General features: G+C 36.2%; 1 protein-coding gene across 1 annotated transcript; it reads left to right on the top strand.

The window, feature by feature from the left end:
• The first annotated feature begins 4,188 nt into the window (after positions 1 to 4,188).
• LOC122271626 (uncharacterized) lies at positions 4,189 to 7,852 on the top strand. Its single transcript, XM_043053552.1, has 2 exons — positions 4,189 to 4,464; positions 6,764 to 7,852. The coding sequence occupies exons 1-2, from the start codon at positions 4,189 to 4,191 to the stop codon at positions 7,850 to 7,852; spliced, it is 1,365 nt and encodes a 454-aa protein (XP_042909486.1).
• Positions 7,853 to 13,577: the final 5,725 nt, after the last annotated feature.

The following is a 13,577-nucleotide window of genomic DNA, read 5'->3' as shown; positions in this document are numbered from 1 at the left end:
GTCTGGGTATAGCGGAGCATATGTCTCGGTTGGATGTTCGTGAGAAACCCCTTTTTGCTTTTAGGCTTAGAGGGCAGGCGAGTCAGTCTTGGGATGTGGGCCTTTAGGGAGTTTGAGTTTGGAAAGGGGGGGTGGAGGCTTGAAACCTCCACTCCCCCCTTTTTGCTTTTAGCCCAAGTAGACATAGTGGCCTGCTAAGGGAGTTTGAGTTTGGTGCTGAAAAGGGGGGGTGGAGGCAAAAAGCCTCCACTCCCCCTTTTTCTCTTTAAGGGTTAGTAGGCCTAGCATGAGTATTTGTGAACAAGAGTTGGTCACGAACCTGCTGAGTATGTGTGTTAATAAGGGGGGGTGGAAGCCTAAAACCTCCGCCCCCATTTTTACTTTAAGGGTTTTATGGCCCTTTGAGTGATTGCGAACGAGTGTTAGTTCTTTGTTTGTAATTCTTTGTGACTAATTAGGGTGTGTATTGCGCCTCTGATATCAAGCGCCACACGAAAACCAAATAAAAGAGATAAAAATTTTAAAAAACCCACAAAACATATCTTTTTGTTCTCTAGTTGTGCGAGTAAGTTTGACTTGGGTCTGTCTGTGCAACTGTTAGTTTGTCAGGATGAAAGTGTGATTGAAAGGGATGCAGAGAATAATAGTCAAGTTACACAAAGCATACTAACCGTTGGTTGATCATCAATCTAGACTCGACACATCACTTGGGGCTTGCCTTAAATGGCGGCGGATCCTGTACCTACGTTGGGATCACCTTTGGTAACAAAGGCCATTCGTCAGCGGAAAGTGAAGTAGTGCCAAGGGGTGTGTCGAATAAAGAGAGTGAGAGGCCAATAAGTGGTTTAAGCCGGTACTTGTAGGAACGGCTCCACATCCACGTGCGGTCAGGTTCTTACCAAGTGGTAGGCGATGAGTTGAAAACGCCTGGAAAATAACAACCCTGGGTTACTGCTGACTAGGGACTGGAAGCAATGGTGCTGGTCTAGTTCGGCGCTTTCTAGGCCAGTGGCTGGAAGGGAAAGTGACCAAACCAAACCTTATTATATTTGAATGACAGACAATTAGATACTTAAATACATGCGAATTTGATTGGTTTTATTTGATTTTTACTGAGATTATTTTAAATCACTATGAGTACAGATAGTGAAAGAAGCACCGCATCCCGTAAGAGGGATAAAAAGGTGAAGAAGAAGAGGGTGGTGGAGATCCCGAATCTACCCCCTCCTACACCAGTGAAAGCAGTAGAATGTGGGGATGTAGTCCAAGTCTACGATCCAGCGGTGGAGAAAGAGAGCAACAGCCTGGCAGTGACAGCGTCCCTGACGTCATACACAAGAGTCTTCGACTTTTGTAGCAGATATAAGCTTTCAAGCGAAATCAGGGAAGAAATGACGCAGCTTTTAGAAGAGTTGGTCATAGAGAGAACGAGCCATTCTCCAGAGAAAAGGGACGTAAGAACCCAAACGAATGCAGGAGTCCCGCAGCAAGGAATGTCTAACTCGGACATCCTGAAAAAATCGACAAAACCAACGAAGCCTGCAACTTTGTTGGTTTTCCCAAAGACAGAGGAATTGAAGGGCTCTGCGGAAGTTGAGGCTCTTTTAAAAAAGAGCATCAACCCAAGCAGCAAAGAGATTAAAGTACGAAGAACAAGCTGAATAGGCCAAAGGGGCATGGCCATAGAAGTTGGCACAAATGAAGAGAGGGACAAGGTTAAGTCCCTGATAGAGAAAAGCGACAAGATAAAAGAGAAGGTAGAAGCCAGAACGCCCAAGCTACGTCGACCCATGGTAGTCATCTACGACATGGGGTACGACAAAGACTTGAAAAAGAGCATGCCAGGAGGTAAAATGCTCAATCTGGAAGAGTGTACAAAGGGGCTAGGAGATGGAGATCTGTTCTTTAAATTCTCGATGAGGAGCGGTCGGGATAATGCCCATTGGGTGATGGAATGTGCGACACCAGAGGTGTTTCACAAAGTCATCCAAATGGGTAGAGTCCAACAGCAGTGGACCGAGCATAAGGTCAGAGAATACATCGAACCAATGCGTTGCTTCAAGTGCCTAAGGTTCGGGCACAAGAGTGACCAGTGAATGTGTACTTTTTATTAAATTTTGGCGATCATAATATTATTCTTCAGTAACTTTGTTGCTTTAAGTGCCTAAGTTGCGTTGCTTCAAGTGCCTAAGGTTCGGGCACAAGAGTGACCAGTGAAGGTGTACTTTTTATTAAATTTTGGCGATCATAATACTATTTTTCAGTAACTTTAATTTTACTTGTCATTCTAAGATTGATTGATTGAATGTAGAAGTTTTATGGCACAAGATCCAAAGGAGGATATTGTCATTCTAAGGTTTAGGCCACCGCTATGTTAAACTTTTATTGTTTTGAACTCAGAGTTTGAGTAGCATTTATATATACTTAAATGTTATTGTATGTTCTAAATTTTTTATATGTTGTGTCCCAACTTGTGCTTCATGTAGAGATACTTGTTTCAAAATTTATAACCCACCACTTATTTTTTTTTATTGATTTTCTTAATGAAAAAGTAATAAATTATGTAATTTATTTTGTTAATTATTATTTCTGAAACGAATAACATAATCATATTAATTTTTATATTTTATTTATGGCATTTATTTAAAGCTGAAGTCTTTTCATCAGTCTTTTATTCATTAACGTTAATTTTTTAACAATGTGATATGCTAATTTTTCTTACAATGTTTCTTAAAAATCTGTAATATCATGAGCTTTCCAATCATAAAGTTTATATTATTGATACTTTAGTATTGATTCTTAGGCAAATGGATAGAGTTAAATAATCGGTATACGGAAAAAAAGGGTCCCTGGAAAAAAAGGTCCCTGGAAAAAAGGTACCTCCATAGGGAAAATCTGTAGGGATTTTTCCCCTCTCGCTTTCTGGGCAGCATGAATGCTTCTCGCTGTATCAATGAATATTCTTTTTATCTGTAATAATTCAGATTAGATCATTGAGGTAAGGAGAAGGGTAAGGGGGGGACTTTAGGGCTGGTTGTATTACGTTTTTTTTTAAAAATTTTATTTCATTTATTTATTCTTCTTTGATTATTTTTTAAAGCGGGAAGATACTATTTAAATTTTTCAATAATGTTTTACTTTTTTTTTGTAATTATATTTTAGATGAATTATGATTATACACTATAAAGTTAAAGAGAATTATAACAAGACTTTGAAGTTTATAGGTAAATGCCAATTTACAAATAACTGTCCTACCACAAGTGACAAGTGTTCTTTTTCATTTTAAGTATAAAATGCTAAAAAAGTTTTTTTGTATTTTAGGTTCATTTTGATGATGACGAGTGGGAGCTGGAAACAAAAAATGGCAAAAGAAAGCTAAAAAGGATTGCTGTTCCGATACTTTTTAGTTATTCTCCTCTGTATGTGAAAAGGAAGCTTCCTGTTGTAAGACCTCTCCCTCAAGTTTTTACAGAAACTGTTGTTTCATCGAATGACACTATAAATGAGCTGAAAACCGAGCTGCATAAGTTTCAATCCGAAAATAAAAGATTGACGGCTGCAAATTTACTCTTAAAAGCTAGACTTAAAAAAAAAAATCCTTAGAGCTATTTAAACTAAAAAGAAAACTAAAGCAAAACTTCCAACCCCTGGCAAAAGTTTTTAACGCAGATCAAATAGAAGCTCTCTGTCAATCAAAAGTATCTAAATGGTCTAATGCAACCATTCAAACTGCATTGGGCCTAAACTTTTCTTGTGGAGCTAATGACTAAAACGCTTTGATGGCCAATAATCTTCCCTATCCATCAAAGCGTATGCTCTAAAGGAGGATTGAAAATATAAAGTTTCCTTCTGGAATTTTGAAAGAAGTATTGCAGCTCTTGGAAGTAAAAGTGAAAAACTTTAAGTATAGCCAGGAAAAGCTGAGTAATTTAGCTATCGAGGCTATAACTCCTAGCATTGAGTATGACCTTTCTTCGGGAACATACTTGGGGGAAGTGACATACCCCTCTCTAGATGGAAAAGCCAAAAATGCTTTGGTTTTTATGCTAGGAGGAATGCTAACGCTGGAAGCAAGTAATTGCATATTATTTTGGCAGTGGCAAAGGGCTTGGTATTGAATTTAAAAACATTATCACAGAAATCATACAAGAATGTCATAAGATAAGTATCTGTGTTGTTAATGTTACAATGGACATGGGGTCCTCAAATAGAGCCACCTGGAAAGACTTCCGCATAAAGTGCAGCCGAAGCGGTGTGGATATGTCATCCATATCCCATTCTCGTGCTTCCACAAAGATGTTGACTTTTATGGCTGATGTGCCTCACCTTATAAAGAACATCAACTCGTGCCTTCTAGCAAATAAGTATTTCCTTCTACCTCAATATTTTTTAGACAAGTATGATTTGTCCTCTCCTAAGGTACAATCTAAGCATTTGGGTAAATTTCTTTACCACCAAGAAAATGTGAGTTGAAATTAGCGCCAAAATTAACTTTAGGGCACATAGAAAACAATCATTTTCAGAAAATGAAAGTTTCAAATGCAGTAGTTTGCATTTGAATAAATGCATGGTTTTTGCAGCACGTACATAGATGGTTTACTTAAATGACATCCCATTATTGACACCAGTAACTTTAATGAGCAATCATATTTTGAAACAATAACTTTTTTTAGCCGAGACCATAAATTTATTCGAAAACCTAAAAATTGTAAACCATCAAAATAATTTGGAAACCCATACAGACTGGTGTTATTATATCAACAATGTCGATGCTGCAATTACAATCAGTTCTTCTTGGTGAAATGAAAGTTAAATATAATTTAACTTGTTTCACACAAGATTATGTAGAAAACTTCTTTAGCCTCATAAGATCAAAGCAAGTTATACCAACTGCAAGTTATACCAGCTCCATACAAACGCTCTGGCAGAAACATTACAATGGATAATTTCCTCACGTCTCACTCTTTGACTCAACTTTTGTTGGCATGGCGTCTGACAATCGTAGGAACACTAAAAAGAAATATTTCCCAGATGAATTGTTACCATGTAAAATTCGCGATTCACAGAGTTCATTATTCAGAGTAAATGGTGATGTTACAATATGTTCCAAAGAAGATAAAAGCCGTTATATGGATCAGATGCTTCGAAATTATACATCTCAGAGGCAAACGAAGAGATGGCCACTTGTGGTATATCTACTCTAGCTGCTTATATTATACTATATAAGGCTAATGTCGATATGCACAGTCATAAAAAGAATGACCGCCGTTTATTTTTTTGCGTTTGGTGAAAACTTGTGTCTTCCAACAATACAGGAAAGGTCCACAAATATTCAAAGCATACGACATTTTTCACCCAGATCAGGTGTAGAAAGCATTCTGAAAACCTCAGAGTAGCTAGACCGTCCAGCTCCAGTACTACCACAGATTTTCAGTCACGGGATTCGACGGGAAAAATCGTGTGAAACGTGTGGAAACCCAGTTTGTGATAAGCATTCAATCTCAATATGTCAATGTAAATCATGTGCTGAAACGTAATTTTTTATAGAATTATATTTGCCAAGATAATAATAATAATAGCAATAAACAACTATAATATGTGCAGAAAAATATTGTTTTCTATAATTATATTTGTATAGGTAATAATAATAAATAACTATAATATTATATAATTATAATAATAAATTATAATAAAAATAATTATTATTATTGTTATTATTATATTAGTCGTGATAATAGTCAGATAGATTTTACATGTAGATGGTTTAGAAAGTTTTCAGCATCAAAATCCAACAATAAGTTTTCCGAAAAAATATTACAATTAAATGTTTCAGTTCAGATTCATGTAAATAACGAGGATTAAAAGCGATTTTGCCGAGGCTTAATTAGAAATGATAAAAATCACGATGACTCTCGCAAAAAGGTACCCGGTCATCGTCGCTAGGGTTAAAAACGCTACTAAAGCAAGTTTCTTAATTCGAAGAATTGAAGTTCCGTACTTTAAATTCTTAAAACATTCCATCATCATAAAAAAGGTAGGAAATACGAAAGGTAGCCAAGGCTTTCGAGGACATGGACAAGGAAATGCTTTAGCTGAAAAAATGAATGAAGTATTTCAAACAGAAAAAATTCACCAAAAGAAATTAAAACAAAAATCTGAAGTTTCATTTGAGGGCCCTTCAACCGCCAGGAAAGCATGACACAACAGTTGATTTCTGATATTTCCAGTGATTCATTGGTTAATACGACAATGTCTGATACTTCCATTGAAGAAATTAATTGCGATCAAAGGCAGTTAGAAGCTCCATCGGATATTAGAGACTTTATAAAAAAAAATGGTACTTCGATTCTCCATCAATTCCTCGAGAAGCTTTAAAAAAAACTGTTTAAGTGGTTGCGTACTTGGCAACCAATCGAGAATTCAAATCACGTATCCAAACGTTAGATTTAAAAGAAATTAATTTCCTATAACGCTCATTCTCTGATTCACTTAGCAGATGATGTTTTGAATTTCGGTCCGTTCAACAGATTTAGTAGCTTTCCTTTTGAAAATCACCTTCAGATGTTAAAAAAAAAAATATCAGGATAGTAAAATGAAAACAAAAATGTTATCAATAATCGAGTAGAGTAGCTTCCTCTTTCAGTAAGAGAACACAAAGAAGAAAAAGTTCGAAAAGAAGGATTGCAAGGAATCTCTTATTGAAAAATAAAAATGTGACATTTATTTTTGAAGCATTTACTAAGGAAATCTATGTTGTTGAAAGAAAATAGAAGGAGGTACGACCATTCAAGAAGTGTCCCTATGCTGGCGGGACAAAAATTTCCCCTCCCTAAAAATTGGCAATGAGTCAGAAGAAGAAACAATCATTTCCATAAACCAAATAAAGTGTAAGGCATTATGTTCACTAAAATTGGAACAAACATTTATTCCCATATTAAATGTGCAACTATATTGTGATGTTTCAACTGGTAAACCTCGTCCTTTTGCACCAAAACTGTATCGTAAAATCATTTTCAATCAACTTCACGGACTTTCTCATCCAGGAATCTCTGCGACAAAAAAGTTCATCTGTGATAAATATGTTTTTCCAAATATGCACAAGTACATCACAGAGCAAGTTAGATGTTGCGAACCATGCCAACGTTCGACGATTCATAAACACACGAAAACACCACTGGGTAACTTCACTCTACCAGATGCTACCAGACACATCCACCTAGACCTGGTAGGACCTCTACTTCCATGTGATGGCAACACATATTGTCTCCCAATCATAGATCGTTTCACTAGATGGCCTGAAGCGATACCAATTCCAGACGCTAAAGCTTCCACTGTGTGCAGAGCCCTTTTCAATGTGTGGATTTCTCGCTTCGGTTGTCCCTCCACAATTACAACTGATCAAGGTAGACAACTAGAATCATCTCTTTTTCATGAACTAAATATTCTGACTGGTACAAACCACATCCGTACAACAGCCTATCACCCAATGTCAAATAGTATCATTGAACGATTTCATTGCCAAATGAAAAGTTTATTAAAGGCCCACGAAAATCCTAGATGGAATGACACATTGCCTATCATTTTATTAGGAATTCGAACCGCCTTCAAAAGTGATTTGCAAGCCACCAGTGCTGAACTTGTGTATGGAAAATCTCTCGTGTTACCAGCAGATATGTTCAACGAATTTGATAACAAGCAGTGCATACACAAAACACTTGTCACAAATCTAAAAGAACAAATGAATAAGCTTAACTCTGTTAGTGTTTCCCGACATGAGAAAAGCCCCATTTTTATGCATCCTGATATACAACACTACACTCATGTTTTCTTACATTCATTTCTTATTTCATGATCAAAATACAAATATGTATGAACACTTTATAAAACCATTTTTTTTTTTGCTTAACATTCTCATTTATTATGTTTTTATACAATATTTGTCATTTATAAATAAATTTTTCGTATGCGAAAACACGTAACAAAAACAATTGGGAGTAGCATTTTTGGCGCTGGAACGGATTAATGACATTTCAAGTAATTTCAATGGGGAAAATTGCTTTGAGATACGAGCAAGGTTACGGAAGAAATTAAACTCGTATCTCGAGGTATTACTGTATTTAACCTGTAAACAGTCTGATACTTCAAGTGTACTTACACACCACAATCCCATAATATTGAATGTATGGAAGAAAAACTGACAATAAAAGTTTCATAATGTTTTTTATTTTATGAATAGTCCTTGTTTTTCATTAAAGTAATTTTTTCCCCCTCGTCTCTAGATCTTCACTGAAAGATTTGCAGCTAAAGACAATAGAGGTGGTTGCTCTTCAGAATGAAGAGGAAAAACGAGAACTCCGGAAGCTAAAGAGGAAAATTCTGGAAACTAAATAAAAGAGCCAGGAGCAAGAGCTCGCTTATAATACTTATAGAGCGCTATTAGCGCAGAAAGAATACGAAGACAAATGTACACAGAATGATAGTTTTCATTAAAAAATATTTTTTTAAAAATGACTTGCTATTTCTTTCAGATTTATTCAGAATCGGAAAATGAATGAATTTAAATGAAGAATAAAGATCATAGATAAAACATTCCATCTATCTTTTATGATTTAAGGGGTCACGGTACCCTTGCAACATTTTTTTTAAATAAAGACATAATCTTTAATTTTTTGGATGATTTACATGCTCATTTAACTTATAATCAATAATTTATCTTCAAAAAATTGTTAACCTGTTTAGTTTTTTTAAAATTTAAAAAAAATTTAAAAAAATTAACAATTTTTAAATCGCTAAGGCTTTTTTATTTTTACATATTTTAAGAAAATTTTTTTTTCTTAATGCTTACAATATTCATGTTTACAACTTTGTGCATTCATTTGTTGATATATCAATTAGAAAAATTTTTATGGTTTTTTACGTAAAAAAGTAGGAAAAAATTATCAAAAATTCCTAATATGTTAATACAACATGCTGTGAAAATTGTAATACCTTATGAAATTCTTATTCCATGCACAGTTTAAAGAAGTGAAATATACTTAACATAAAAAAGTTTACTTCAAAGCTTTACCTTAAATAGAAAAAAATCCTTAGGGATTTAAATAAGATGTAAACACAAAATTATCATCTATGAGAAAAAGCACTTTAAAGTTTTGTTTTTGTTGAAAAAGTAATAATAACAAACCAAAATATGTATTATACATTATAAAAAACAAATTTATACAGTTATGTATGTAAAAACCATAAAAACGCTTCAAAAAATTAATAATATTTTTAAATATACACTTTTTTTAAATTGCAGAACACATGAGCTAAACACGAGAAACTTTGTTTATTTACATATTAGCACATTTAGGAGGTCTTTTTACTTATCACAGTCATAAATGAACCACATAAAAACACCAGAGAAGCATAGAACACTTATTTTTCTCTTTTAAAATCCCCCAGGTTGGTAAGTTATGCCTTCTTTTTTTATTTTATTGGCATTGCGGCGTTTTATCGCAAGTCGAATTTTCTGTCTTGCAGCAGTAGCAACAGCATTATTCCTACGTTTTCTAAAATATACCCTTCTTTTGTCAATAAATAAGGCTGTTGTGGCAGAATTTCTACTCATGTATATAGCCGTAGCTTTTTCTAAGAGTTTCAGATGCTGATATGTCCCCAAGTTGAACTCCATAACTGCGTCGCACATAGCTAAATTTGCTCGTCGTAAAGACGCTGAAGTCTGCTTTGAACACTTGTTCCAGATCACACTATGCAAACTTTCATTTGCATTCTGGGTTGCACATCTGACACAACGTTCCAATATTTCATTTGACGCTAGCCGTTGATAGATAGGAAGGATTTTCGATAAATGTCCTTCGTTTATCGGTGTGTTAACATGCATTTTGTGAGAACCTGGTGTTTCATTTCTCGAGATAGCTGATTGATAAAAACACCATGAGTTTTCACCAGGTGGACATTTAAAATGCTGGGGTTTAATATCAGTTGATATACTATGGTACAATGTTGCATAGATAGCAGTTTTCATTGCATTAACATCGCCTTTATTTTGTCGAATGGCATTCTGATAGTAGCGAGTTAATTTCTTTATAGTAGTTTCTTTCAAACTACCATGAGATTTCCCCCCCAAAGTCACACCTTTCCCACGCCACTCTTTCACAGCATTTCGTAAACCAGTTCCTAATCTTTTGCTGACATGATTAATACATTCCTCTTTCTTAATCTCTGTATCACCATAAATGTTTTTGGAATTTAGGTAAGTAAATGTTCTTGCGTCACCATCTGACAATATTGTCACATACCTAAAACCTAGATGCTCGGATCTTTTCCACAATAACAGAGCTGCTTCTTGCTCCATAGCTCCTGAAGAGCCCAGATGATTAATGTTACATGAGTTTCGGTGGCCACTGTACCATATGTCAAATTCAGGCGATTTCTTCCCCAATTCGCTGCTGGCTTTCTCACATTCAATACATCTTTTAGACATAATTTCGCAGTCTATGACAAAGCCTGTAAGGATATCGATCACACAGCCTATGCCAATTTGAGAGGAATGCCCTCGTGTAAGCCAAGTTCCATCAAAAGAAACACCAATATCAAGTATTGCTCCGGAGTTTTCAAAATCATATGCATCTTTCACCTTTGAGCTGATGTCATGAATATGTTCTTTAAAAAGCTGACGACTAGTAAAATACAATTTATTTTTATGATTATTGAAAGTCCTACTAGACATTAAATCTAAGTTCATTAGCATACAAAATTGTCGAAGAGCTGCATAACCTTTACCAATGCTTAAAAAGCTTTGCACTACTCTTCGGTTAATGTCAATTGTTTTCTCCTCCTGCTGCACAATTGTCTTAGATGAGGATACTTTTTTATTTGCTGAACATGAAGAACAAACAAGATTCATCTTCACTGACATGCCAAGTTTTTCTCCAAACGTAATTGATAAAGTTTGTTTCATGCAAAACTTGCACAAAACATTTTCCAAAAGTTGAGAAAATTGCTTGACATCCACAATGGCATATTGTGGTACTGAAACTTCATTTCTGTTTTCAACGGCAGAACATAAAGAATTTTCCAGGTATGAAAGTCTTTTATTTTGATTAAGATCTATTTCTAACGAAACATTTGCATCGGAAAAATCAGTATCTTTACACCAACGTTTATTGGCTTTTACCTTTGCAGTCACTCGACCACGCTTCGGTCTTGGCATCGTTAAAAAAATGTCAACAAAATATATATAAAAACAAATAATTAACGAAAACTTAAATATAAACAATAACTTAAAGAATAGTTTAAAGAATGGTCTTGAAAAAGACCTTTTTTTTAAATAAATAAACAAACTATGCGAATTTTTTAAATGTAAACAAATTGAAAACGATAAATTGCACTTGGCTAATTGATATCTGAAAAAATAATTCCTTTCACTTCAATTCAAAGAATAAAGATGAGAAATTGATAATCAATTGTAACAGAATTTGAAATAAAATGAGGCTTTGCTTCTAGATTTATTTATAATTTATTTGGTTGGATAGAATCAGCAGATGCGAAACCGAAACCAGCGGAAGGGCTGTCTGCTGATGAAGTTTTNGCACAAGTCCTGCCAAGAAATTTCTACCCAAAACAATCCAAGATCGATTGCGTCAAGCTTGCTTCCCGTGTGTGAAAAGCCCTTTGGAAGCAAAACACCCCCTGACGTCATCTGCTAAATGGACTCGCCCACTAAACGGATGCACATCCTGCTTTTCGGCTATAAAAGCAGAGGCACTGCGGGAGAAATTTCACTTTCGACTCAAAAGATCGAAAAAGCTTTGCTACTCGTGTCAAACCATGGATGTGTTTCCGAATGCCCTGACCTCTTCACTCCATACTCTTAGCCTGGAGGATAACTTGGATGCCTTTGAACATGCTGCCAAGATGGGACCAGTCACCGCATTCATAGCCTTTCAAGAGCAAGAACATTATAGAATGTTTTACACGAAACTTGACTTAAAGTGGACAGAAAAAAAAAGTAATTCAAAATTTCCTGCGGTGTGTGTCAGAGGCGCGGCACTGTTCGCCGAATAAGCCACAATGGGAAAAGGTAGTCCGTAAGCTCATCAAAAACCTACACAGAAACCACTTGAAAAATTCAGACCAACGGCTTGGATTCCAAATGGACAATATGTACATCGTAAAATTTGGATTTACATTTGGACTCAGGATCGCGCAGGTTGGAACGAAGCACGTCTACCAGACCTCAGACGCACCCCTCCAACTGTACGTGCTCTCCAGTTGGGACCAAAAGCCTTGGACGGTGCGAAAGAGCTTGAAGCCAACGGACCAATTCAAATATGACCTCTTTGTGTTTCAGCCATGGAAACGCTATAGTATACCAGAAGGAGTCGAGTATGTGATGATGACGGTGCAAAAAACAATCTTCACATTGGACATTGTCCAGAGCGACTGCCCGGTGCCGGAGGGATGTGATTACCGAGACCACCAGGACTTCGAGCACCAGTGTTATAAATTGCCTCCTCCCACGCCCTTGCACATGCTGGAGGAGGCACCTCCGGCAAAGAGATCTCGATTAGGTCCACCAGCTCAAAAGACTCGAATGAATCCACCGCCACCACCTCCCGTATTTCATCCTGAGCCAATGGAACCCTTAGCATCCATGGAGCCCATCACTTGGCCACATGCGCCAGAATTCACGATGCCTGGTCAACCTGCGCCAGTCCTTTTCGAGCAGCCTCCCTCCCTGGGTGCGAGTCAAACGGAGGAAGCGCCTCTGTTGGAAGATTTCTACCAGCCAGACGTAGAGGATAATCTCTTTGACATAATGATGCTCAACTTGGAGAAAAAAAACAACACAAACGACTACAGCGACGTAGTTCTAATTTAATTTATATTTCTGTACCTTTTCCACACACGTGGACATCTCATAACAACTAACAGGTGCAATCCTAACCTCCCACGTCGCGACCTTGAGCGGCTTCCTTTCATCTTAGAACCACCCAGGCAGTCACTCACCTCTATCTAACCTTCAAAGGCCACCCAGCCTCTGACCTTGATCCCCCCCTCTTTTGATCTAGCCGCCTCGCAGGCCACCTGCACGCTAACCCTGGGCTTCCCGCCTTTACTATTAACAATACAACCCCTCTGACTTCCCCCAACTAACACCTGCGCCCTTACCTTTTCCCGCCGTCAATACATAAACAAACCTAGTGTTTACAAACATTGCCTTAAATAAATAAATAAATACTAGCTATAATTGTAATTTTTAATACTTACTTTTAATACTTTTATAATTTCTTAATACTTTTAATACTAATGTAATTTTTCTTAATCTAATAACTATGTAACGACCAATTACAATTAAAGCCTAATTTAACTGTTTACTATTTTTATTGATTTACTATTTTTATTACTAAGTTTTAAAAACTTTACTGTCCTAAAGGTTTTACTACCACTGATTATTATATAATTGTACTATCTGTTATTTGTTTTGCTGTGTTAACTAGTGCTACATGTAACTTGGTACAACTGTTATTTAATGTTCTGTCTTAAGCCCCATGATTTTCTATTATGGCTAA

This window comes from Parasteatoda tepidariorum, chromosome 10 (assembly GCF_043381705.1).
Source record: "Parasteatoda tepidariorum isolate YZ-2023 chromosome 10, CAS_Ptep_4.0, whole genome shotgun sequence".
NCBI lineage: Eukaryota > Metazoa > Arthropoda > Arachnida > Araneae > Theridiidae > Parasteatoda > Parasteatoda tepidariorum.
Note: the sequence above shows the minus strand (reverse complement) of the source record. Positions and strands in the feature narration are given on the sequence as shown.